The 25,636-nt window shown below is 52.2% G+C and overlaps 1 protein-coding gene across 1 annotated transcript in view; it reads right to left on the reverse strand.

The window, feature by feature from the left end:
- The window catches only part of ptprt (protein tyrosine phosphatase receptor type T), a 126,420-nt gene that overhangs the window by 58,782 nt on the left and 42,002 nt on the right, over positions 1-25,636 (reverse strand). Inside the window, 5 exon segments of the mRNA XM_084704126.1 lie at positions 7,118-7,411; positions 15,298-15,472; positions 15,602-15,717; positions 17,362-17,443; positions 19,527-19,798. Of these exon segments, the coding sequence (XP_084560252.1) occupies positions 7,118-7,411; positions 15,298-15,472; positions 15,602-15,717; positions 17,362-17,443; positions 19,527-19,798 (939 nt within the window).

Genomic DNA, 25,636 nt, shown 5'->3' on the forward strand with positions numbered 1-25,636 from the left:
CCCAGTGAGTCTTTCATTTGTAGGCAGCAACAGCGCTGGTGTTACTCTCTCCATATGCTCCTTCCAGCAACACAAGGTGTTGATTACAACCGTTACTCTGCAGACGAGGTGTGTGTGTGTGTGTGGGTGTGGGTGTGTGTGTGTGTGTGTGTGTGTGTGTGTGTGTGAGAGAGACAGAGAGTGTGTGTGTCTGCCTGATTCACATTTTTCTATCACTGTTTTAATCAGGCTAGATGGTGCAGGAGGGGTGCTATGTATATATATATATATATATATTTCTCTGCTGAATGTTTGTCTCTCACTGTTTAAATCAGATCTGCTGACACCTCAGCTCAGCTTGTCACAGCTAAATTCAGCCCTGTTACTAGGCAGACTTCAACCTTCAGGAATTCAGGTTAAAAAACAACTACCTGTTAAAGGACAACCAGTAGACCAAGAGGGCCTGATTCCAGTGTGCTGGGCCGTTTGTAGCGGAGGTGGTTTGGAGACAAATTGTTTGTGTGTGTGTGTGTGTGTGTGTCTGTCTATGGAGGTAAACACAGGGGGTGTGTTCCATAAATAATGTTAGATTTATAACTACTGCCACCATTAACCATTTACAAAAGCCTAACCCTCTTCATCACTGCTCTGGACCAGGCAGATGCATGGGGAGATGGAGGGAGAGATGGAGGGAGAGAGATAGTGAGGGATGGAGGGAGAGATGGAGGGAGAGAGATAGTGAGGGATGGAGGGAGAGATAGTGAGGGATGGAGGGGAGAGATGGAGGGAGAGAGATAGTGAGGGATGGAGGGAGAGATGGAGGGAGAGAGATAGTGAGGGATGGAGGGGGAGAGATGGAGGGAGAGATGGAAGGAGAGATGGAGGGAGAGATGGAAGGAGAGATGGAGGGAGAGATGGAGGGAGAGATGGAAGGAGAGATGGAAGGAGAGATGGGAGGGAGAGATGGAGGGAGAGATGGAAGGGAGAGATGGAGGGAGAGATGGAAGGAGAGATGGAGGGAGAGATGGAAGGAGAGATGGAAGGAGAGATGGAGGGAGAGATGGAGGGAGGGAGGGGAGGGAGGGAGGGAGGGATGGAAGGAGAGATGGAGGGAGAGATGGGGGAGGGAGGGAGGGAGGGAGGGAGGGAGGGAGGGAGGGAGGGAGGGAGGGAGGGAGGGAGGGAGGGAGGGAGGGAGGGAGGGAGGGAGGGAGGGAGGGAGGGAGGGAGGGAGGGAGGGAGAGATGGAGGGAGAGAGACGGTGAGGGATGGAGGGAGAGATGGAGGGAGATAAAACGAAAGAGAGAGGGAGGGATAGACAGAGAGAGATAGAGAGAGAGAGAGAGAGAAAGAGAGAGAGAGAGTGTATATGTGATAAAGTAGTTTCAGGGGAAACTAATTGTATAGGGAATCTCATTGGACAGTTCATTTTATCATGTGGAGAGAAATTAATATTAATCAGAGTTTGTTCTCCCCCTCCCCCTCCCTCTCCTTCTCTCTCTCTCTCTCCTGTCTCTTGCTCTCTTCACCCATCCCTCTTTCTCTCCACCTCTTTTTCTCTATCTGTTCCCCATCTGTTTCCTCCTCTCTTCCTCCCTTTCTTCATTGTTAATCTAGAACTCTCCTCAGGTCTGAGCCCGTCACAGGGTTATGTAGAGGGCAGTTCTACACGCTGAGGTTCCCAGATTATAATCCCATCATCATAATCATCTCACCTAATCCCATCAGACAAGATTATGCTGGGATCATATGACATCCCAGATCCACTACTCACTGTTGCCATAACAACATTATTACTATACACAGCATTTATATTTAGCTCTGTTGGTGTGACAGAGAGTCAGAGAGAGAGAGAGAGAGAGAGAGAGAGAGAGAGAGAGAGAGAGAGAGAGAGAGAGAGAGAGAGAGAGAGAGAGAGAGAGAGAGAGAGAGAGAGAGAGAGAGAGAGAGAGGGTGAGGGTGAGAGGTGAGGGTGAGGGGTGTGAAGAGGAATGTGAAATATTTGTGCTGTCAGACCTGCATTCTTTGTCCTTTTCCTTCCTGTCCTCCCCACTTGTCCTCCATCCTCCCCCTCCACCTCTCTCCTCCACCTGCACCTCTCCTTTAATCTTCTATCCTGCTCCTCCCTCTCCTCCTCTTTCACTCACCTCCTCCCTCTCCTCCTCTTTCACTCACCTCCTCCCTCTCCTCCTCTTTCACTCACCTCCTCCCTCTCCTCCTCTTTCACTCACCTCCTCCCTCTCCTCCTCTTTCACTCACCTCCTCCCTCTCCTCCTCTTTCACTCACCTCCTCCCTCTCCTCCTCTTTCACTCACCTCCTCCCTCTCCTCCTCTTTCAGTCACCTCCTCCCTCTCCTCCCTCTTTCAGTCACCTCCTCCCTCTCCTCCTCTTTCACTCACCTTCTCCCTCTCCTCCTCTTTCACTCACCTCCTCCCTCTCCTCCTTTTTCACTCACCTCCTCCCTCTCCTCCTCTTTCACTCACCTCCTCCCTCTCCTCCTCTTTCCTCCTCCCTGCTCCCCCTGTAGTAGGCGGGGCTGGAGTTGGGGTTGGGTTTGGGGCTGGGGTTGGGGCTGGGGTTTGGGGTTGGGGTTGGGGCTGGGGTTTGGGGTTGGGGCGTTGTGACTACCTGGCTTAGGAAGAGGAGATGGCTGGATGGTGTGTGTGTGTGTGTATGTGTGTGAGTGGGATGGGGGGGCATGGCAATAACTCTGGTTAGCTGGAGGATCGAGGGCTCTCTACATCACAGCAGCCAAACACACGCATAGGAAGATAACTAGTTAATACCAAATTATACTACAGTGTGTATGTGGGTGTTAGTGTGTGTGTGTATCAGTGTGTGTGTGTGCGTAGTAAATGATATCTCCTGACACGATGCAGATTGAAGACACGACACACACATCACTAGATGGTCACCCTTGAGACTATCCATAACACAACCTGCTAAAATACCCACAATTCAGCTGTGATTGAGGGGGCAGACCTACCCACAATTCAGCTGTGATTGAGGGGGCAGACCTACCCACAATTCAGCTGTGATTGAGGGGGCAGACCTACCCACAATTCAGCTGTGATAGAGATGGGGTAAACACCTTGGTGATGTACTGTCGGGAGAGCCTTGAGGACTGAGGAAGAGAGGACAACCTGAGATAGTCAACATGCTGGTCTGCTGTGGTGTGGTCTGCTGTGGTGTGGTCTGCTGTGGTGTGGTCTGCTGTGGTGTGGTCTGCTGTGGTCTGGTCTGCTGTGGTGTGGTCTGCTGTGGTCTGGTCTGGTCTGGTGTGGTCTGCTGTGGTCTGGTCTGCTGTGGTCTGGTCTGCTGTGGTCTGGTCTGGTGTGGTCTGCTGTGGTCTGGTCTGCTGTGGTCTGGTCTGCTGTGGTGTGGTCTGCTGTGGTGTGGTCTGCTGTGGTGTGGTCTGCTGTGGTCTGGTCTGCTGTGGTGTGGTCTGCTGTACTCTGCTCAAGCTCTTGCCTTGGGCATCTCTAAGCATCTCGTATGACCAAGCACATACACACACACACACAAGTACCTAGTGTGTCTCACCCCCTCACCTTAACTTTATCAACCTGTCACACTTGCCCGCTTCAATCCCATCTCCTCACCGGCCTGAACACACACATGGACACACACACACGCACACACACAGCGTCTCTTGTGACATTGTTCTGACAGGTAAACACTGTGTGGCTGTTTGAGAAACACATGTTCCTTCTGCTGCACTTCACACTGTTGCCCTTCTTCTCCTCCTCCCTTATCCTTTCCCTCCCCCCTCTCTCCCCTCCCCCTCTTCCCTCCCCATCTCCACCCTGCCCCCCTCTTCCCTCCCCCTCTTCCCTCCCCATCTCCACCCTGCCCCCTCTTCCCTCTCCCTCCTCCCTCCCCCTCTTCCCTCCCCCTCTTCCCTCCCCATCTCCACCCTGCCCCCCTCTTCCCTCCCCCTCTTCCCTCCCCATCTCCACCCTGCCCCCTCTCTCCCTCTCCCCTCCTCTTCCCTCCCCCTCTTCCCTCCCCATCTCCACCCTGCTCCCTCCTCTCTCCCTCCCCCTCTCTCCCTCCCCATCTCCACCCTGCCCCCCTCTTCCCTCCCCCTCTTCCCTCCCCATCTCCACCCTGCCCCCCTCTTCCCTCCCCCTCTTCCCTCCCCATCTCCACCCTGCCCCCCTCTTCCCTCCCCCTCTTCCCTCCCCCTTCCCTCCCCCTCCTTCCCTCCCCCTCTTCCCTCCCCCTCTTCCCTCCCCCTCTCTCCCTCCCCCTCTCTCCCTCCCCCTCTTCCCTCCCCATCTCCACCCTGCCCCCTCCTTCTTTGTCCCCCCCTCCTGTCAGGAAGGTGTGGAGAAGCCATCAACTCTGTTCCACCTCAGCTGCTCTCTGCCCTGCAGGTCCCCCCTCTCCATACCTCTCTCCTCTCTCTCCTCTCCTCCTCTCCATACCTCTCTCCTCTCTCTCCTCCTCTCCATACCTCTCTCCTCTCTCTCCTCCTCTCCATACCTCTCTCCTCTCCTCCTCTCCATACCTCTCTCCTCTCTCTCCTCCTCTCCATACCTCTCTCCTCTCCTCCTCTCCATACCTCTCTCCTCTCTCTCCTCTCCTCCTCTCCATACCTCTCTCCTCTCTCTCCTCTCCTCCTCTCCATACCTCTCTCCTCTCTCTCCTCTCCTCCTCTCCATACCTCTCTCCTCTCTCTCCTCTCCTCCTCTCCATACCTCTCTCCTCTCTCTCTCCTCTCCTCCTCTCCATACCTCTCTCCTCTCTCTCCTCTCCTCCTCTCCATACCTCTCTCCTCTCTCTCCTCCCTCTCCTCCTCTCCATACCTCTCTCCTCTCTCTCCTCCTCTCCATACCTCTCTCCTCTCTCTCCTCTCCTCCTCTCCATACCTCTCTCCTCTCTCTCCTCTCCTCCTCTCCATACCTCTCTCCTCTCTCTCCTCTCCTCCTCTCCATACCTCTCTCCTCTCTCTCCTCTCCTCCTCTCCATACCTCTCTCCTCTCTCTCCTCTCCTCCTCTCCATACCTGTCTCCTCTCTCTCCTCTCCTCCTCTCCATACCTCTCTCCTCTCTCTCCTCTCCTCCTCTCCATACCTCTCTCTCTCTCTCTCCTCCCTCTCCTCCTCTCCATACCTCTCTCCTCTCTCTCCTCCTCTCCATACCTCTCTCCTCTCTCTCCTCTCCTCCTCTCCATACCTCTCTCCTCTCTCTCCTCTCCTCCTCTCCATACCTCTCTCCTCTCTCTCCTCCTCTCCTCTCCTCTCTCTCCATGCTAATTTCTCTCTCCTCTCCTCCTCTCCATACCTCTCTCCTCTCCTCTCCTCTCCTCCTCTCTCTCCATGCTAATTTCTCTCTCCTCCTCCTCCCCTCTTTTCATATTCACTCGGGGTCTATTTCTCTTCCTCCCTCTTACGTGCCATTCTTCCTCTCAACTTCCCCTTTTTTCAATCTCTCTCCTTCCGCCTCGATCCCTTTCTCTCCTTCTCCCTGTTCCCCCTTTACCTTCCCTCTCCTCCTGCCTGGCTGCTTCTGATTTGATGAAAACAGGCAGGCATTTCCACATCGACCTGCCCTGCAGGTGGGTACAAACGCACACACACACACACACACTCTCTCTCAATCTCAGACGCACACGTGCACAGATGGGGATGTTAGCGTGCAGAGAATGAGTGTGTGAGTAGGCAGTGTGCTGGAGCTGTTTACAAATGAAACAGTCTAATCAGAGACAATAAAAACATCACATGAAGCTTTCTGTTATGAACAGCATGGGTGGCCCAGCCAGGGGTCTGTGTGTGTGTGTGTGTGTGTGTCTGTGTGTGTGTCTGTGTGTGTGTGTGTGTGTCTGTCTGTGTGTCATGCCTGCACAGAAGTGACACTTAGCCACCTGTATCAGCATATCATTTAGTAGAGAGGCAGAGATACATACAAGCCAACTAAAGGAATCACACCCATAAAAGCAAAGCTAGTTCCATCAGGAAAACTTGTCAGAGTAGAACCGTAGGGGAGCAGACAGAGAACAAGAGAAACAGAGAAGAGACGGAGAGAGGGATGGGAGGGGGGAGAGACGGAGAGAGGGATGGAAGGGGGGAGAGAGGGAGAGAGGGATGGGAGGGGGGAGAGACGGAGAGAGGGATGGGAGGGGGGAGAGAGGGAGAGAAGGATGGGAAGGGGGGAGGGGGGAGGGAGAGGGAGAGGGAGAGCAGGAAGGGAAAAAGGAGGGAGACAGAGGGGGTAGAGAGGGAGAGAGAGAGAGAGGGGGGAGAGAGGGAAAGAGGGAACGAGGTGAGAGAGAGAAATAAAGATCCCTACTGTGAGAGCTCAGCTTTATCATCCTCTCACCTGGAGAACAGATATGCCCCCCCCCACACACACACACACACACACACACACACCACAGCCCTCGTCTGCTCAGCCTTCTCTCTCTCTCTATCTCTCTCTCACGCACACACACACACACCCCACAGGCGTCATCTGCTCTGCTCACACACACAGCCTTCCAAGCACAGAAGCGCTCATACACACCATGTAGTTGATCTGATTAGCTGTCACTTTATCAAATGAAGTGTGTGCTCTACTGTCTTCCCACTGGGCCAATAATTACCAGCTAGATTAGTACCACCTAACCTCCCCCTCTCCTCTCCGCTCATCCCCCTTTCCCCTCATCCTCCTCTCCTCTCCGCTCATCGTCCTCTCATCCCCCTCTCCTCTCCTCTCCTCTCCTCTCCTCTCATCCCCCTTTCCCCTCATCCTCCTCTCCTCTCCGCTCATCGTCCTCTCATCCCCCTCTCCTCTCCTCTCCTCTCATCATCCTCTCCTCTCATCCACCTCTCCTCTCCTCTCATCCTCCTCTCCTCTCCTCTCATCCTCCTCTCCTCTCATCCTCCTCTCCTCTCATCCCCCTCTTCTTCCCAACAAGTCTTTGCCATATGTTTAACATCTCAATGATCATTATCTTTGATTTGTTCATGAGCTACCAAGAAGTCATCACACAAACTGGGAAGAAGAAGAGAAGAGGGGAGGAGAGGAGGAGAGGAGGAGGAGAGGAGAGGAGGAGGGGAGGAAAGGAGAGGAGAGGAGGAGAGGGGAGGGAAGGAGGAGAAGAAGGGAGAGGGGAGGGGAGAGGAGAACAGGAACACACTCCAGGTAGACTGACCAGCACACTTGGTCCTGGTGATGAGGGGGGGTCCTGGGGGCCCAGTGCCCCCCTCTCCTGGTCGTGACAGCAGCACCTTGATCTCATACTCCACGTCGGGGTCCAGGTGCCACAGCTTGTAGGTGGGGGCATCCACCACGTTGGTGTCCACCCAGTTCCCTGCTGTAGTCCGGTACACCACCTCCTTCAAGATGATTGGTCCGTCTCCGATGATGGAGTTTGCGTTGGGTTTGATCCACAGGTAGGTGGCTCCCACAGTCAGGAGCTCAGGGGGGGCGATGGGGGTGGGTGGGGCTGCACACACACACACACACACACACACAGAGAGACACACACACACACACACACACACACACAGAGAGACAGAGACAGAGTAGAGAAATTAGAAGCAATTCATTCTGTCATGAACACAGGTTTAGTCACAAGCCACGCCCACTCAGCTGCGACAGCATGAGGTCGTCAGAGGTCACAGCATGAGGTCGTCAGAGGTCACAGCATGAGGTCGTCAGAGGTCACAGCATGAAGTCGTCAGGGGTTAACTGTGTTCATGGTTAGGGTGAGGGTTCGCTGTAGTTAAACAGTTTTAATGGTGTTCGTGTTGAGCAGGCAAACGTGCTGCTGGCCTGCAGGGGGGAGACGACATTACGTCTCCCCCCCTCCGTCTCCCCCCTCCGTCTCCCCCCTCCCCCCCCTCTCTTACTCTCTTCCCCTCTATCACATCCTTTCATCCTTTCAGCAACAGTGGGCCTAGCAGGATCCAGGCTGAGCACAACAGCTAAAGACTTCCTGTACTTTCCTCTGATCCTGTAGTTTCATCTCTTCCTGAAGTTTCCTTTTCTGCAAGGGTAAATATTAAGCTAAACGGTGCAACAACCATTTTTGAAATATGTTTATCTCCTTCTGCTGTTGCATAAAAAAAGCAGAAGAGAGGAATGGAGAGAAAGATAGAAAGAGAGGGAGAAAGATATGGGTGACAGAAAGGAGAGAGAGAGAGAGAGAGAGAGAGAGAGAGAGAGAGAGAGAGAGAGAGATATGGGTGAAGGAAAGGGAGGAGAAATAGGATAAGAAAGTAAGGGTGCAGTAGAGGCCATTAGATGAAACCATTTCATGCATTACTATCAACGCCACTCGCACACACACACCCCTAACACACACTATCCACAGAGTAATACTCTACAGTAGACCTTTAGCTGCTATACTTTACATTAATACTATCACCGTGCATTAATATAAAATATGAATGCTTCTTATGTTGTTCTGTATAATGCACGGTGGATGACCTTTTGGAGTCTGTCAGTGTCAGTGTGAGTGTGTGTGTGTGTGTGTGTGTGAGTGTGAGAGAGAGAGAGAGAGAGAGAGAGAGAGAGAGAGAGAGAGAATGTGAGTGTGTGAAAGTGTGTGAGAGTGTGTAACGTGTGTGTGTGTGAGAGAGAGAGTGTGTATGTGAGTGTGTGTGTGTGTGTATGGTTGTGTCCCAGGTAATATATTCAGTCTTTTTATCTGAGCTGCATGTTGGTTTCCATCATGGCAACGAACACAGCAGCATCAAAAGACAGGAGACACAAAGAGCAGGAGAGAGAAGAAGAGAGAGAGAGAGAGAGAGAGAGAGAGAGAGAGAGAGAGAGAGAGAGAGAGAGAGAGAGAGAGAGAGAAAGAGAGAGATGAAGAGAGAGGGAGGGAGAGAGAGAGAGAGAGAGAGAGAGAGAGAGAGAGAGAGAGAGAGAGAGAGAGAGAGAGAGAGAGAGAGAGAGGAGGGTACAGACTGTTATTCCTAGGGGGGTGGACCCCTCAGGAATCATGGGAAATGAATCTTCCTTCCTGTAGCTCAAAGAAAACACGCTGTGGACACCTGCACCTCACACACACAAACTGACAAACACACACACACAGTAGTGGCCGCACACACACACACACCTATTCAGATCCTCTCTGCTGTGCTCAGTCAATGAGAGGGGGGGGACTTATTTATTTATTGCAGAAGCAGTGTGTGTGTGTTTGCATCTGATTTGGGGTGTGCGTGTGTATGAAGTGGTATGGGTGTGTGTGAGTGATGTTGTGCGGGTGGGGGGGGGGGGGGGGTTTAGGGGTTTGAAGTAGTGGCTGTTTGGTTGGTGGAGCTTGAGGGGAAAAGGCAACAGAATAAATAAGTTGACACACTTACGCACGCAAACACACACACGCAAACACACACGCAAACACACACGCAAACACACACATGCAAACACACACTCACAGAGCCAAACAGATAAATAAAGTGTTGGGTGTGTTTGAAGTGCTAACTCTCTGACTGCTGCTTATCTTGGCTGCAGCATTATGAAGCTCTAATCCTCCTCTGTTGCTCTTCATAGACTGCTCCCTCCATCCCTCCCTCCCTTCCTTCCTCCTCCCAGCCCTCCCTCCATCCTCCCCTTCCCCACTTCATCCTGTCCTACCATCCCTCCATCCTCCATCCTCCCTTCTCCAATACTCCCTCCATCCCTCCCTCTATGCTGTATTCCTCCCCTCCCTCCATCTCCTCCTCCTTCCCTCATCTCATCTTCCCTCCCTCCATCCGTCCATCCCTTCCTCCATCCCTCCATATCTCCCTCTTCCTCCAGTCCTTCCATCCCTCCCTCATCTCATCTTCCCTCCTTCCATCCCTCCATATCTCCCTCTTCCTCCAGTCCTCCCATCCCTCCCTCATCTCATCTTCCCTCCCTCCATCCATCCCTCCGTCCACCCCTGCAGCCTCAGTCCCGTATCTCTGCAGTAACTGTTCAAAGCTCTTCAACCCAAATCCTCTGGTAATGCCTCTTTCCTGGGCTGTCTCCCGGGAGATAAGGCCCCCCCGCTCCCACACCCCTTCACCCACTGAAGACACCACGCCCCTCACACACACACACACACACACATTCACACACACTAACACACACACACTCACACACACAGCAAGGATAACATGATGGAGTGTGTGTACATTATACCCAAGGAGGTGTTTCAAAGAGGCTGAAAAGATCTCCCTCTCTCTCCCTCTCTCTCCCTCTCTCCCCCTCTCTCCCCCTCTCTCCCCTCTCTCCCCCTCTCTCACTCTCTCTCTCTCTCTCTCTCTCTCTCTCTCTCTCTCTCTCTCTCTCTCTCTCCCTCTCTCTCTCTCTCCCTCTCCCTCTCTCTCCCTCTCTCTCCCTCTCTCTCTCCCCCTCTCTCCCTCCATCCCTCTATCCCTCCCTCTCTCTTTCTGTCTCTATCCCTTTCTCTCCATCCCTCTCATTCTCTCTTCGTCCATCTCTCCCCCTCTTCTTCTAGAGTGTGGGGAGAGGACGGAGGAGAAAAGGAGATGACAGGCAGAGAGAAAGAGAAGGAGAGAGTGGGATGAGGATATAGAGGAGAGAAGGAGAGAGGGTGTGTGTAGCGGTAGAGAGGAGAGAAGGAGAGAGGGTGCGTGTAGCGGTAGAGAGGAGAGAAGGAGAGAGGGTGTGTGTAGCGGTAGAGAGGAGAGAAGGAGAGAGGGTGTGTGTAGCGGTAGAGAGTGGAGAAGGACAGAGGGTGTGTGTAGCGGTAGAGAGTGGAGAAGGACAGAGGGTGTGTGTAGCGGTAGAGAGGAGAGAAGGAGAGAGGGTGTGTGTAGCGGTAGAGAGCAGAGAAGGGTGTGTGTAGCGGTAGAGAGGAGAGAAGGAGAGAGGGTGTGTGTAGCAGTAAGGAGTGGATAGAGACTCTGAGTGAAAAGACTGATCTTCTTACTGTCAACTAAATGAGCTGCAGTCTGGAACCTTCAGAAGGACTTAGCATCTTGCTACCTTCCAGCTTACTGACAGTCCTCCCCCCCCCCCTCCCCTCCCTCCCTCCCCTCCCCTCCCCTCCCTCCCTCCCTCCCTCCCCTCCCCTCCCTCCCTCCCTCCCTCCCTCCCCTCCCCTCCCCTCCCCTCCCCTCCCCTCCCCTCCCCTCCCCTCCCCTCCCCTCCCATCCCCTTCCATCCCCTCCCCTCCCCTCCTCTCCTCTCCTCTCTTCTCTTTTCCCCTCCCCTCCTCTCTTCTCCTCTCTTCTCCTCACTCCTCCCCTCTCCTTTGGGAGAAGTGTCTAATGAATGATTCTCTCTGAAGACTCTTCATACAAAAGATGAACAGACAGACTGACCAATAGAATATCAACGATGGAAAGACTGACCAATAGAATATCAACGATGGAAAGACTGACCAATAGAATATCAACGATGGAAAGACTGACCAATAGAATATCAAGACTCTGTGGGAAAAACAGACCGTGTCTGTCTGTCGGTCTGTCTGTCTGTCTCCTTGCCAGCTTGTCTGTCTGTCTGTCTGTCTGTCTGTCTGTCTGTCTGTCTGTCTGTCTGTCTGTCTGTCTGTCTGTCTGCAGGGGAGGGTGTACCTCAGGGTATAGCTGCATGTTTTACATCACCATACACACAAGGGAATCAGGCAACACACCTTCAAGGGCATATGTTGGGACAAAGTGTGTGTCTGTGTGTGTGTGTCTGTGTGTGCGCTTCTACACCACATCTATCTAATAACCCAGAGTCGATCAAGCTGAGCTGAAATTAATTTGAAAAACTTTTCTTCACTAAGATTTGCCTTTCCATGACAGCTGATACAATGTATATAGATGGTGGTCGTAGGGAGGGGGGTGGGGGTGGGGGGAGAGGGGAGAGACAGAAGAGAAATGAAGACTGAGGAGAGAGAGAGGGAGCAGGATGAGGGAGGGAGGGAGGGAGGGAGGGAGGGAGGGAGGGAGGGAGGGAGGGAGGGAGGGAGGGAGGGAGGGAGGGAGGGAGGGAGGGAGGGAGGGAGGGAGGGAGGGAGGGAGGGAGGGAGGGAAGAGAAATAAAGACTGAGGAGAGAGAGAGGGAGCAGGATGAGGGAGGGAGGGAGGGAGGGAGGGAGGGAGGGAGGGAGGGAGGGAGGGAGGGAGGGAGGGAGGGAGGGAGGGAGGGAGGGAGGGAGGGAGGGAGGGAGGGAGGGAGGGAGGGAGGGAGGGAGGAGAAATGAAGACTGAGGAGAGAGAGAGGGAGCAGGATGAGGGAGGGAGGGAGGGAGGGAGGGAGGGAGGGAGGGAGGGAGGGAGGGAGGGAGGGAGGGAGGGAGGGAGGGAGGGAGGGAGGGAGGGAGGGAGGGAGGGAGGGACGGACGGAGGGACGGAGGGACGGAGGGACGGAGGGACGGAGGGAGGGACGGAGGGAGGGACGGAGGGAGGGAGGGAGGGAGTAAATCTAAAGGAGAAATAACTGTCATCGTACATTTTCTTTCCTCATCTTTAAGTCTGGAAGAGAGAAGGAGGGAGAGAGGGAGAGGAATAGAGAGAAAGAGAGAGAGAGTAAGGGAGGGAGTCGAAAATCACACAGATGCTCAGACACACACTCACACGTACACACTCACACGTACACACTCACACACGCTCATGTATACACCCAGCATGGCTGTGATGGCACCCAGAAGTCCCTTGATACAGGACAGAGACTGAGAACACCTGATCTTCTCTACAGGGACATCCACTCTGACACACACACACACACATCCACTCTGACACACACACACACACATCCACTCTGACACACACACACACACATCCACTCTGACACACACACACACACACACATCCACTCTGACACACACACACACACACATCCACCCTGACACACATACGCAGACAAACGCACGCACACACATTTACTTATGCACGCACACATGCGCATAGACACAGAATTGCCCATTCATACACACACACACACACACACACACATATCAACATATCCAAAAACCCATGAGAGCAAACTGGGTAGAGACAGATGGCTTCTGTTATCATGAACAAACGTATCTCTCTATCTCTCTATCAGTACACCTCCACAACACACACATATATCGACCTCTATATCTTTATCTCTCTATCTCTACTCTTCTAAATGTTTACCTCTCTATCTCACCTCCGTTACACAACAATCTATTTCTCTCTCTCTCTCACACTCTCTCTCTCTCTCTCTCTCTCTCTGTATCTCTTTCGGGTCACCTCCACCACACACACATCTACCTATAGATTCCTCTGTTCTCTCTCCTCTCCTCTCGTGTGTATATGTGACGGTTGTTAGTATTCCTCGTGCGTTGTGTCTGTGTATGCAACAGACGTGGTCTTGCAAGTTCCGGACCGTGTCCACCCTTCACCGAGGGTCGAACATGCCATCTCTGACTTCCCAAGCGCCACCACTACCAGCTACGCCAAAGAAAAGCTAGCTATTCATTGACGCGGGTGGCCTGTTACATACTTGAGGAGTGAGTTTCATCGATTCACACCGGCTACATATACAAATTCCAAACCTGTCACCTGTCATCTCAGGCTGTGCTCCAGCCCAGCCCTCTGACACTAGCCCCCGAAGCCCCAGCCAGGTGCACTGCCCTGGGCCTGCTGCTCTACTCAAGGTCCCAGGCTGGCAGTGGGCCCAGGCCTCAAGCCAGGTACAGGACAGCTCAAGGTTGAGTCTCTCTTCTGGGGCAGCACAACGCAGTGCAAAGCCTAACCCAGCTCAGTCAGCAGGAACAAAGACAGTCTCAGCCTCTAGAGTCAGCCCTTTCCTCCTCTCCTCTCCCTCCCCTCCCCTCCCCCCTCTCCCCTCTCCCCTCTCCCCTCTCCCCTCTCCCCTCTCCTCCCCTCTCCTCCCCTCCCCTCCCCTCCCCTCCCCTCCCCTCCCCTCCCCTCCCCTCCCCTCCCCTCCCCTCCCCTCCCCTCCCCTCCCCTCCCCTCCCCTCTCCCCTCTCCTCCCCTCCCCTCCCCTCCCCTCCCCTCCCCTCCCCTCCCCTCCCCTCCCCTCCCCTCCCCTCCCCTCCTCTCCTCTCCCCTCCCCTCCCCTCCCCTCCCCTCCCCTCCCCTCCCCTCCCCTCCCCTCTCCTCTCCTCCTCTCCTCTCCTCTCCCCTCCCCTCCCCTCCCCTCCCCTCCCCTCCCCTCCCCTCCCCTCCCCTCCCCTCCTCTCATCTCCCCTCCCCTCCCCTCCCCTCTCCTCTCCTCTCCTCCCCTCCCCTCCCCTCCTCTCCCCTCCCCTCCCCTCCCCTCCCCTCCCCTCCCCTCTCCTCCCCTCCCCTCCCCTCCCCTCCTCTCCTCTCCCCTATTCTCCACTCATCTCTTCTCTTGAGAAGAAGAACAATAAGAAAGAGGGAGAGAACAAGAGATGGAAAAATTCCCAGAGAGTGAGAGACAAAGACAGACAGAGGAAAAGAGATGAAGAGAGAAGGAGCCAGAAGGGAATGATAAATCCTTGTAATCTTCAACAACTACATTCTTCTAGAAGAGAGAGACAAACGACTATCTTAACACTGACGACCTTTATGTGTTTACTGATGTGTCTTTGTTTCTTAGATGGAGAGACAGAATGAGAAAGAGGAGAGAGGGGGGAGATAGAGAGAGGGGGGAGGTAGACAGAGAGGTAGAGAGAGAGAAAGGAGAGATTGAGAGAGAGAGAGAGACAGGCATCTCTGCCCCCAGCTGTGTAACGTTCTCTCAGACACAGCTACTTGTTATCCAGCTCTCTAACAAACATCTCCTTCCTTTGTTTCTGTTCAGACGTCAGTCTGCATCAGCGAGACACGGGGAACAGAAGAGTGGGAGGAGGAGTGAGACAGCAGGAGGGATGGAGAGCGAGAGAGAGAGGTAGCGAGAGAGAGATCTCAAGCTGTTCGAATGGTGATGTAATGAGAGGTTTGCAGCTCCTGTAATGACTGCGAAAGACGGACTGAGCTCTGACTGAAAGCTTATACCCTGCTATTAGCTTAGCCAGAGCGCAAAAGGCTACATAACCAGCTATTAGCTGTACTACAGCACTTTAGGGATCACATACATTTTTTAGCTGAGCCACAGAGCTAGCTACCTTTGACGAAGAGGATATAAGCTACATCATTAGCCCCAACACTAGCCTCAACTCTCAGAGCTAGCTACCTTTGACCATGAGGATGTTAGCTACAGCATTAACCCCCGGGCTAGTGTGACAGGTATGTAACAGACGTGGCCACAGGTCTACGGGCCAATGTTCGCCACTCGCTGGGCTCAAACCGCCTACCTCTGACTTGCCAAGCGCGACCACTACCAGCTACGCCAACAAAAAACTAGCAAACTCTTCGTTGATGCAGGTGGCCTGTTATATAATTGAGGAGTTTCACCGATTCACACCGTTACATTAGCCCCAGCGCGAGACCCATCGCTAGCTACCTTTGACGATGAGGTCGGCGTAGTTGGAGACACCGGAGCCTCCGTCGGAGCGGATGACGCAGCGGTAGCGGCTGGTGGTGCGCTGGGACGTGTCGCCCACGCTGACCGTGGCGGAGAAACGGCGGTGGTTCACCACACGTGTCACCATGAGGGATGTGTCTTTACCGTTCCACTGCTGCAGGGTGACAAAAACAACTATAAGGTGACGGTTGAGGAAGATATCGATGATAGAGGTGTGTGTATGTGTGTGTGTGTGGTGTGTGTGTGGTGTGTGTGGTGTGTGAATATGTGTGTGTGTGAGTACCTGCAGCCAGAGCTTGTCGTGCTGCGACCACTTCCCCCCTGCTGTGCACTGGAAGGTAGCATTCTGACCCACGTTCACCTCCACGTTCTGCAGCCGCAGGAAGTGAGGCGCTTTCCCTGCGACAGACAGGAAGTACAACAGAGATAGCTGAGGGCGGGGGGAGAAACACGAAGACAAGCATGTCGTCACGTATTCACACCGGAAGTAGAAAAACAGGAAGTGGAACACACAGGAAGTACAACACAGGAAGTGGAACACAGGAAGTAGAAAAACCGGAAGTGGAACACACAGGAAGTGGAACACAGGAAGTAGAACATAGGAAGTGAAGCACACAGGAAGTAGAGCACAGGAAATGGAACACAGGAAGTACAGCACATAGGAAGTAGATCACACAGGACATAAAACACAGAAAGTACAGCAGGAAGTACAGCAGGAAGTAAAGCAGGAAGTATAGCAGGAAGTACAGCAGGAAGTATAGCAGGAAGTACAGCAGGAAGTATAGCAAACAGAAAGTAGTATGTGGAGCGTATTGAGGGACCATCAGCTGATTTCCACTGCCGTATTATCATCATAACAATGTCTTCATTTAGATTCATATCATAATCATAATAATGTGGCAATTTATATTATAATAAGTACAATGTGACAAAACAATATTGTGCCTTGCTGGTAGAAAGCACACAAATAAAGTGATCATTTAACAGACGATTTTATCCATAACTACAGAGGAGATTTCAACGTGCAACCTCTGGGTCTGCCATCAAACATCTCCTCCTGTAGCCATCATACCCCTCCTACAAGAACCGCAGCAGTCTAGGAATCATTGATTGGCGCTCTGATTGGTTCATCCATCATTCAGCAGTGACCAGACACCTGTCACTCACTCTCTAATCTTGACCTTACAGGCCTAGTCAGCACTCACACACACTCACACACATTCCCATGCACTCACGCACACACACACACACACACACACACATTCCCATGCACTCACACACACACACACATTGCCATGCACTCACACACACACATTCTCATGCTCACACACAAACACACCACCTCCTCCAGTCCTCCTTCCCCTGATCTCTGTTCTCCTCCTTCCGTTCATCCTCTGTCTCCTCTCCTCCTCCTGTCTTGACTCTGCTCTTAATCTTCTCTCTTCTTTTCCCCTCCCTTTCTCTCCCAGTCCTCTTCCTTTCCTTCTCTCTCTCTTTTCCTCCTCTTCTCTTTCCTCCTCCTCCTCCCAGGAATGTTTTCTCCAGCTCTCCTCCTCGTCATCCTCTCCCCCTCTCCTCATCCTCCACTCTCTGGAACAACACTAACACACTTTATGATCTCATTTTTCTTCATTTTGTTCATTGATCATGTCAATGCAAGAGAGTTGCAATACAAGAGAAGGTATTCAATGCTCCTTCAAAGAAGTGGTTACCCCTCCTTCATATCCGTGCACCCCCCCCCCCCCCCCACACACACACACACACTTCTTCTTCTTCTACACTTCCTGAGAATTTGGCACACGCAATTCCAAGTTCCTGTGTCCCAAATCTAAATGAAAGTCAGTGTGTGGAACAGAGAGAGAGAGGGAGAGAGAGACAGAGAGAGAAACAGCGAGACAGGGATAGAGGTAGAGAGAGAGAGAGGGAGATTGAGAGAGGGAGAGAGATAGAAGAGAATAAGGGATAGAGAAAGGGAAAGGGAAAGAAAGAGGAGAGATAGAGAGGGGAGAGATGTAGAGTGTGTGCGTGTAGCAGGTAACTCACTGCAGGGGTGAGCCAGCACACGGACTTCATCCACAGAGATGAACCCTGGATGTCCCTGGAGCGACACTGCCTCGAAGATGACCTGGGGGAGGGAGGGAGGGATGGAGTAGGGGGGGGGAGGGTTGAGAGAAGAAGGAAGGAGGGGAGAAGGTTGGAAAGGGGGAAGGGAGAAGGGGGGTTGGAGGAACAGGTTCAGACCATACTTTTAATAGTGAGAGTTGTTCTGTGTGTGTGTGTGTGTGTGTGTTTGTGTGCGTGTGCGTGTGTAAAGAGAGAACACACTCTTTGTTCCATCACATTAAAGCCCATTCAGCCTCTCTTCCTTCTATCAGCGTCTGTATTCAACAGAATATCAATTAGAACCCTGAGCATCACTCCAGCGGTCTCTTCTCATTAGTTAACGAGCAAGCATGATCTGAGATCGCCTCGCTGTCTGTCTGTCAATATTTAATCACACACTGAAGAATGAAGAATGACTGTTCAGATATTCACTCAGAACAGTTTGGATAGCAACACCACTGTCTGCACACGGGCTGAACACCTCCAGCCCTGCAAATCCCCCCCCCCCCCCTCTCTCTCTCTCTCTCTCTCTCTCTCTCTCTCTCTCTCTCTCTCTCTCTCTCTCTCTCTCTCTCTCTCTCTCTCTCTCTCTCTCTCTCTCCTCTCACTCTCCTCCCTCGCTCTCTCTCTCCTCTCTCCCTCTCTCTCTCCTCCACTCTCTCTCTCCTCTCTCCCTCTCTCTCCTCCACTCTCTCCGCTCCCTATTCTCTCTCCTTTACTCCACCCTCCTCTCTCCCCTCCTTCACTCTCCTCCACTTTCCAGTCTCTCCTCCTCATTCCTCTCTCTCCTCCACTCTCCTCTCCCCCTGGAGGGAAGAGGAGGAGTGAAAAAGAAGAGAGGGAAGACAGAAAGAGGAGGAGAGAAGGAGGAAGGTAGACACAGAGAGTGAGCAGTTACTGTTTGCTAAACCATGCATTCATAAATGTTTAACCAAAGAAAAGTCTTTTCCTGTATGACACACACTGTTTATTCACTCTCTCTCTCTGGACACCTCCCCAGACTCAACACTTAAAACGCTGTAGACAAATTGGAGGAATGCTGCAATGCATAAGAAGTGTCTGTGTGTGTATGGTGTGTGTGAGTTTGGTTGTGCATGTGTGTGTGTGTGTGTGTGTGTGTGTGTGTGTGTGTGTGTGTAGCCTTAACAACAAGCCAGTAAAGGAACTGATCTCATTCCAGAGACTCTAATTACCATATCTGTGTTGTTGTTTCCTCTCCCTCCCTCTCTCCCTCTCTCCCTCTCTCCCTCTCTCTCTCTCTCTCTCTCTCTCTCTCTCTCTCTCTCTCCTCTCTGCTCTCTTTCCTCTCCTTTCTCTCCTTTCTCTCTCCTCTCCTCTCTTCATCCTCTCTCTCACTCTCTCTCTCCTCTCTCTCTCCTCCCTCTCTCCTCCCTCTCCTTTCCCTCCTCTCTCTCTCTCTCCTCTCTCCCTCTTCTATTTCCTCTCCTTTCTATCCTCCCTTTCTTTCCTCTCTTTCCTCTCTCTGTCCTCTCTCTCCTCTCTCACTCTCCTTTCCCTCCTCTCTCTCTCTCTCTCTCTCTCTCTCTCTCTCTCTCTCTCTCTCTCTCTCTCTCTCTCTCTCTCTCTCTCTCTCTCTCCTCTCTCCTCTCCTCTCCCTTTTGTATCCTCTCCTCTCTCTCCTTTCTCTCCTCCCTTTCTCCCTCCTCTCTCTACTCTGTCCAGGTAAGAAGACAGTAATTAAGCCTATAGGCCAGACACTCCTCCTCTCCTCCTCTCTCTCTCCTCCTCCCTCCCTTCCCTCTCCTCTCCTCTTTTCTCCTCTCCTCTCTCTAGGTTAAAGGCAGTAATGATGGCTGCAGGCCAGACTCTCAGAGTAAAGACCAGCTGAGAAAACATCGTCAAACAGACCAATTAGAGTGGAGGTTACAGCAGTGTTGTAGCATCAGCACATTCATATCAACAGAGAACTGATTATAGAAAAAGAGAATTATTAAGATCTCTGCAAATCTGGAAGCAAAATTTACAATTTGCATCTTTCACAGTATGTTTCATTAGGGGTGTGTGTGTGTGTGTGTAAGTGCATGTGTGTGTGTTTGTATGGTGTGTGTGTGTATGTGTGTGTGTGTATGTGTGTGTGTGTATACCTGGTAGGAGTTGGGCCAGAATGTGCTGATAGCGAGTTCGGCCTTCACCCAGCCCTCAGTAACCACACCCGACACATTCCACACCGGGTTTCCCTGTGACCCCCCGTTGACCCGGACGTAGATGTTCAGACTGCCGGGCGGAGAGCCGTCACGGCTGGACAGCGAGTACAGGAAGTCGATGCAGTGCGTATCGTTCTCCTTCAGGGTGGGGAGCAACAGGTGGGCCTTCTGACCCGAGGCACGACCTGAACCGTTCACCACCATGAAGGAACCTGGAGGGGAGGGGAGGGGAGGAAACCAGAGTGAAAAAGAGCAGAGTACAATAGAGTACAATAGAGTACAGTAGAGTATAGTAGAGTCCATCAAGTACTCAACAATGATGCAAAAAAAACTCTAAACCTTACAAAAAAAAAAAAAATCACCCTTCATCAATCACTCAAACCTTTTTTTCTAAATTAGTTTTTTAACCTTCAAAACAATTTTTTCAAAACATTTTTCAGAAACACATTTTTCAACTTTTCAAAACCATTTGTCCCCCAGAAAATCTACCTTTCCCTCAAAAAATCTAAACTTTTGTTCGAAATAATATCTTAATTCTTTTAACTCTATTTCAAAAACATTTGTGAAAATATTTTTTAAGCCTTTAAAAACTTTTTTTCACACGTGAAGTGAAGTCAGAGGCGAAGAGGAGAAATGAGAGTTAACATCAGATAGAGCCTTCAGAAGTAGAGCAGCTGGGGCTCAATGACACCTTCCTCCTCTCCCTCCTCCTCTCCCTCCTCCTCTCCCTCCTCCTCTCCCTCCTCCTCTCCTCCTCTCTCTCCTCCTCTCCCTCCTCCTCTCCCTCCTCCTCTTCTTCCTCTTCCTGTTCCTCCTCTCCCTCCTCCTCTCTCTCCTCCTCCTCCTCCTCCTCCTCTTCTTCCTCTTCCTCTTCCTCCTCTCCCTCCTCCTCTCCCTCCTCCTCTTCCTCGTCTTACTCCTCTCAGACACACACAAGATTGTCAATGATCCTTGTGGAGGACTAACCCTCCCCCATTGGCCCATTTCACACGTTTTACACGTCCCTTGGCCCCTCCCACCTCCTCGTCCCCCTCGTCCCCCTCGTCCCCCTTCCCCACCCCCCTACTGAGGCTACCACACACACACGCAAACGGACCCCATATGTTATTTGTCCTGGATGTGTAATGGCCCCCTGCATGATGTGACCCCCCACCCACACACATACACACATACACACACACGCACACACGCACACATGCACACACGCACACACACACAACGCCCTCGATCTCTCTCGCCATGCCCTGATTATCACCATCTTTCCTCAGCTGTGGCCCTGCCAACACTCTCCTCCCCTCCTCCTCTCTCCCTCCTCCCCCCTCCTCTCTCCCCTCCTCCCCTCCTCCTCTCTCCCCTCCTCCCCCCTCCTCTCTCCCCTCCTCCCCTCCTCCTCTCTTCCCTCCTCCCCTCCTCCTCTCTCCCCTCCTCCCCTCCTCCTCTCTCCCCTCCTCCCCCTCCTCTCTCCCCTCCTCCTCTCTTCCCTCCTCCCCTCCTCCTCTCTTCCCTCCTCCCCTCCTCCTCTCCCACCCACTCCGCTCCTCCCCTCCTCCGCTCTCCCCCACTCCCCCACTATTTTACACACACACACTCACACACACACACACAAACACACACACACACAGACTTGCATGTGCACACACCCTGAGGGTCCTCCTGATCTGAAAAGTGTCAAATCAATAACTGAAGTGTTGTTGTACGTGTTGGGGGGGGTGGGGGGAGGGGGGTGGGGGGAGGGGGAGGCCATGGCAGTGATTATGACACTGATAGAGACAGGAGGAAGGAAGGAAACAAGGAAGGAAGGAAGGATCCATCTGTTCATCCTTTCTTCCTTCCTGCCATCCAGGTGAGAAGGGTGGATGAGGAGGGGAGAGAGAGAGAGAGAGAGAGAGAGAGAGAGAGAGAGAGAGAGGGAGAGAGAGAGAGAGAGAGAGAGAGAGAGAGAGAGAGAAAGCGGGGATGAGGAGGGGAAATGGGGCATGGGAGGCAGGGGAGAGAGGATTTGAGGGGGGACAGGGGGACGGGGGAGACGTTTTAGTCTTGAGCCCTGCAGCCTCACATCTATCACCTGGAGCGCTGAACTGAGACATGGAGAGAGAGTGTGTGTGTGGGTGTGGGTGTGTGGATGTGTGTGGGGGGGAGGGGGGGTGGCTGGCTAGCTGAGGGGATAAGATGAGAATTCAGAGGAACATTTATCTGTTTTAGAGGCCGGTGATCTTCTCAGGAAGAGACAAGTTCACCCAGTAGAGCTGCTGTACCCTGGCACACACACACACACACACACACACACACACACACCAGCCAGCCCCATAGCTATAACAGTCACTCTCCTCTCTTTCTATTGTTGAAACTGGAGAATACACTGAAATACAGTTTTTGATTGAACTGCATGAGAGAATGTGTGTGTATGTGTGTGTGTGTGTTTATATACAGTGATACATCACCTTCCCCAGTAAAAGGAAATGTACAGTATAGTGTAATAAATTGTTATATTGTTCTCTGGCTGCAGATTTACACACAAATGCACACACACACACACACACACACGCACACTTGGACACACACAACACGCACACAAATACTCAGGTACAAACCACAGAATAACCAGTCAGTCACCAGGTTACACCCAGCCACTAACCAGGCGTTAACCAGGTAGTAACCAGCAAGTAGCCAGCTAGTAACCAGCCAGTAACCAGCTAGTAACCAGCCAGTAACCAGCTAGTAACCAGCCAGTAGGCAGCTAGTTACCAGGTAGTAACCAGCCAGTAGCCAGCTAGTAACCAGGTTATCCCCAGCCACTAATCAGCCAGTAACCCGGTAGTAACCAAGCTATAACCAGACAGTAACCAGGTAGTAACCAGGCGATAACCAAACAGTAACCAGACGGTAACCAGGTAGTAACCAGGCAGTAACCAGCTAGTAGCCAGATAATAACCAGGCAGTAACCAGATAGTAACCAGCTACTCCCCAGGCAGTAACCGGCTAGTAACCATGTTATCCCCATCTACTAACCAGGCAGCAACCAGGTAGTAACCAGACAGTAACCAGGTGGCAACCAGGTAGTAAACAGGCGGTAACCAGGTAGTTACCAGTTAGTAACCAGGCAGTAATCAGGCGGTAAGCAGCAATAGCATCCAGGCTGTCAGGGTGATGAACTGTGGTTCATTAGAGGATGAAGCAGAAGCCCTCCACACCCTCCATCACCTCCACACCTTCTCTAATAACACTTTCATAAAGCACACACTCACTCACTAAGCACGGAGACGGGAGAAACACACAAACACCCTTATTAATCATAGTCTAGCTATCAAAGAAAACGATGTGTGTGTGTGTGTGTGTGTGTGTGTGGGGGGGGGGGAGACAGAGAGGAATACTAAGTTGTGTGAGACAGAGAGTGAAGGAGGGACAGTCTACCTGTTTCAAACTACCCCACAACGGGAGACACCAGCAGTCTGGAGACACCATCAGCTAAGCGGTTAGTTTAGTTCTCTAGTCATTTTCTCTCCCCTCTCTCCTCTCTCTCCCCTCCCTCCTCCCTCTCTCCACTATCTCCCCTCTCTCTCCTCTCTCGCTCTCTCTCTCCTCTCTCCCCCCTCTCTCTCCTTCTCATCTCCACCCTCTCTCCCCTCTCTCCTCCCTCTCTCTTCCCTCCCTCCTCCCTCTCTCTCCTCTCTCTCTCTCTCCCCTCTCCCCTGTCTTCTCCCTTTCCCCTCTCTCTCCTCTTCCCTCACTCCCCTCTCTCCTCTCCCCCCTCTCTCTCCTCTCTCATCTCCTCCCTGTCTCCCCTCTCCCCTCTCTCCCTCTCTCCCCTCTCTCTTCTCTGTCCAGGCGACCCGAGGTTGGATTCCCTGGTAACGGGGCCATCAGACCAACAGGATCCAGTCAATTACAGATGATGAAGCCTCACCCATGGAGTGAATAGGAACCATAATTACAAGCCTCTCATTATGAATGTGTAATTACTTAATACAGGGTTGGAATATCTGAAACAGTCAAGAACTATTATTATCAATAATGAGTCATTCAGATGACGCTAACTGACTGTAATCTACAGTGCTCAACTATACTTGCTTTTCCTCTACTGTATTCTACTGCAACCTACTATACTGTACTCTACTGTACTCTGCTCTACTGTACTCTACTGTATACTGCTCTGCTCTACTCTGTTCTAACAGGCTCTGCTCTGCTCCACCCTGCTCTAACAGGCTCTGCACTGCTCTACTCTGCTCTAACAGGCTCTGCTCTGCTCTACTCTGCTCTAACTGGCTCGGCTCTGCTCTATTCTGCTCTAAGAGGCTTTGCTCTGCTCTACTCTGCTCTAACAGGCTCTGCTCTGCTCTAATATGCTCTAACAGGCTCTGCACTGCTCTACTCTGCTCTAACAGGCTCTGCTCTGCTCTACTCTGCTCTAACAGGCTCGGCTCTGCTCTATTCTGCTCTAAGAGGCTTTGCTCTGCTCTACTCTGCTCTAACAGGCTCTGCTCTGCTCTAATATGCTCTAACAGGCTCTGCTCTGCCCTGCTCTACTCTGCTCTAACAGGCTCTGCTCTACTCTACCCTGCTCTAACAGGCTCTGCTCTGCTCTACTCTGCTCTAACAGGCTCTGCCCTGCTCTACTCTGCTCTAACAGGCTCTGCTCTGCTCTACTCTGCTCTAACAGGCTCTGCTCTACTCTGCTCTAACAGGCTCTGCTCTGCTCTAATATGCTCTAACAGGCTCTGCTCTGCTCTACTCTGCTCTAAGAGGCTCTGCTCTGCTCTACTCTGCTCTAACAGGCTCTGCTCTGCTCTAATATGCTCTAGGGTTGTCTGTCCTTCTATCTCTGGTGCTCTATGGGGACATGCTGTCATGCTCAGAGTACTCTTGCAGCAGCTTCCTGTCAGCCTAACTTCTTGTCAGCCCAGCTTCCTGTCAACCCAGTTTCCTGTCAGCCTAGTTTACTGACAGTCCAACTTCTTGTCAGCCCAGCTTCCTGTCAACCCAGCTTCCTGTCAGCCCCGCTTCCTGTCAGCCCAGCTTCATGTCAGCCCAGCTTCCTGTCAGTCCAACTTCCTGTTAGTCCAACTTCCTGTCAGTCCAACTTCCTGTGAGATAAATCAGTGTAGTAAAACACCTTAATTCTCTACAGGTGGAACTCTACTCTCTATCATTCTCTCACCATAGCAACAGAACACTCAAAGTGTTTCTGCTAAGACCTAAATTCAGACTTTCATTCCAAATTAAACCCACATTCTGTTACACTGTGCCCGTTTTCTTCAGTTCTCCCCCTCCTCATCCTTCTCACCTCCTCCTCTCCTCATCCTCTCTCCTCCTTCTCACCTCCTGCTCTCCTCATCCTCTCCTCATCCCCCTCTCCTCCCCCTCGCCTCATCCTTCTCACCTCCCCCTCTCCTCATCCTCTCTCCTCCTCATCATCTGAGTTCTGCATGATTGTTAATCCCTAGAGAGAGAGTGTGCCTCAGTATGTGTGGTGTGTGTGTGTGGTGTGTGTGTGTGTGGTGACAGCTCCTCTCAGCTCATCTTCAGCAGGATTTGCAGGAGGCTCATAATCCATTTATCTCCATCATAATGGAGAGACAGAGGCTGGCACTCCATCATGCATGGAGACCACACACACCACACACACCACACACACCACACACACCACACACACACCACCATACACCACACACACACCACACACACCACACTCACCACACACACCACACCACACACACCACACACACCACACACACACCACCATACACCACACACCACCATACACCACACACACACACACCACCCACACACACACCACCATACACCACACACCACCATACACCACACACACACACACCACCCACACACAAACACCACACACACCACCCACACAATCACACACACCACACACACACACACCTCACACTACACACACGCAGCCATACTGACAGAGCTGTGTGGCTGTCAGTCCAGCCACAGTAATCAGCGCCGGCCAGTTATCAGGTGCTCATCATAACCATGGAAATAGACCTCTAATACAGCTGCCCTGTCAATCTTTCACCAACGCTTCCCCT

The sequence above is a fragment of the Hypomesus nipponensis genome, chromosome 9 (assembly GCF_054491055.1).
Source record: "Hypomesus nipponensis isolate SF chromosome 9, ASM5449105v1, whole genome shotgun sequence".
Taxonomy (NCBI): Eukaryota; Metazoa; Chordata; class Actinopteri; order Osmeriformes; family Osmeridae; genus Hypomesus; species Hypomesus nipponensis.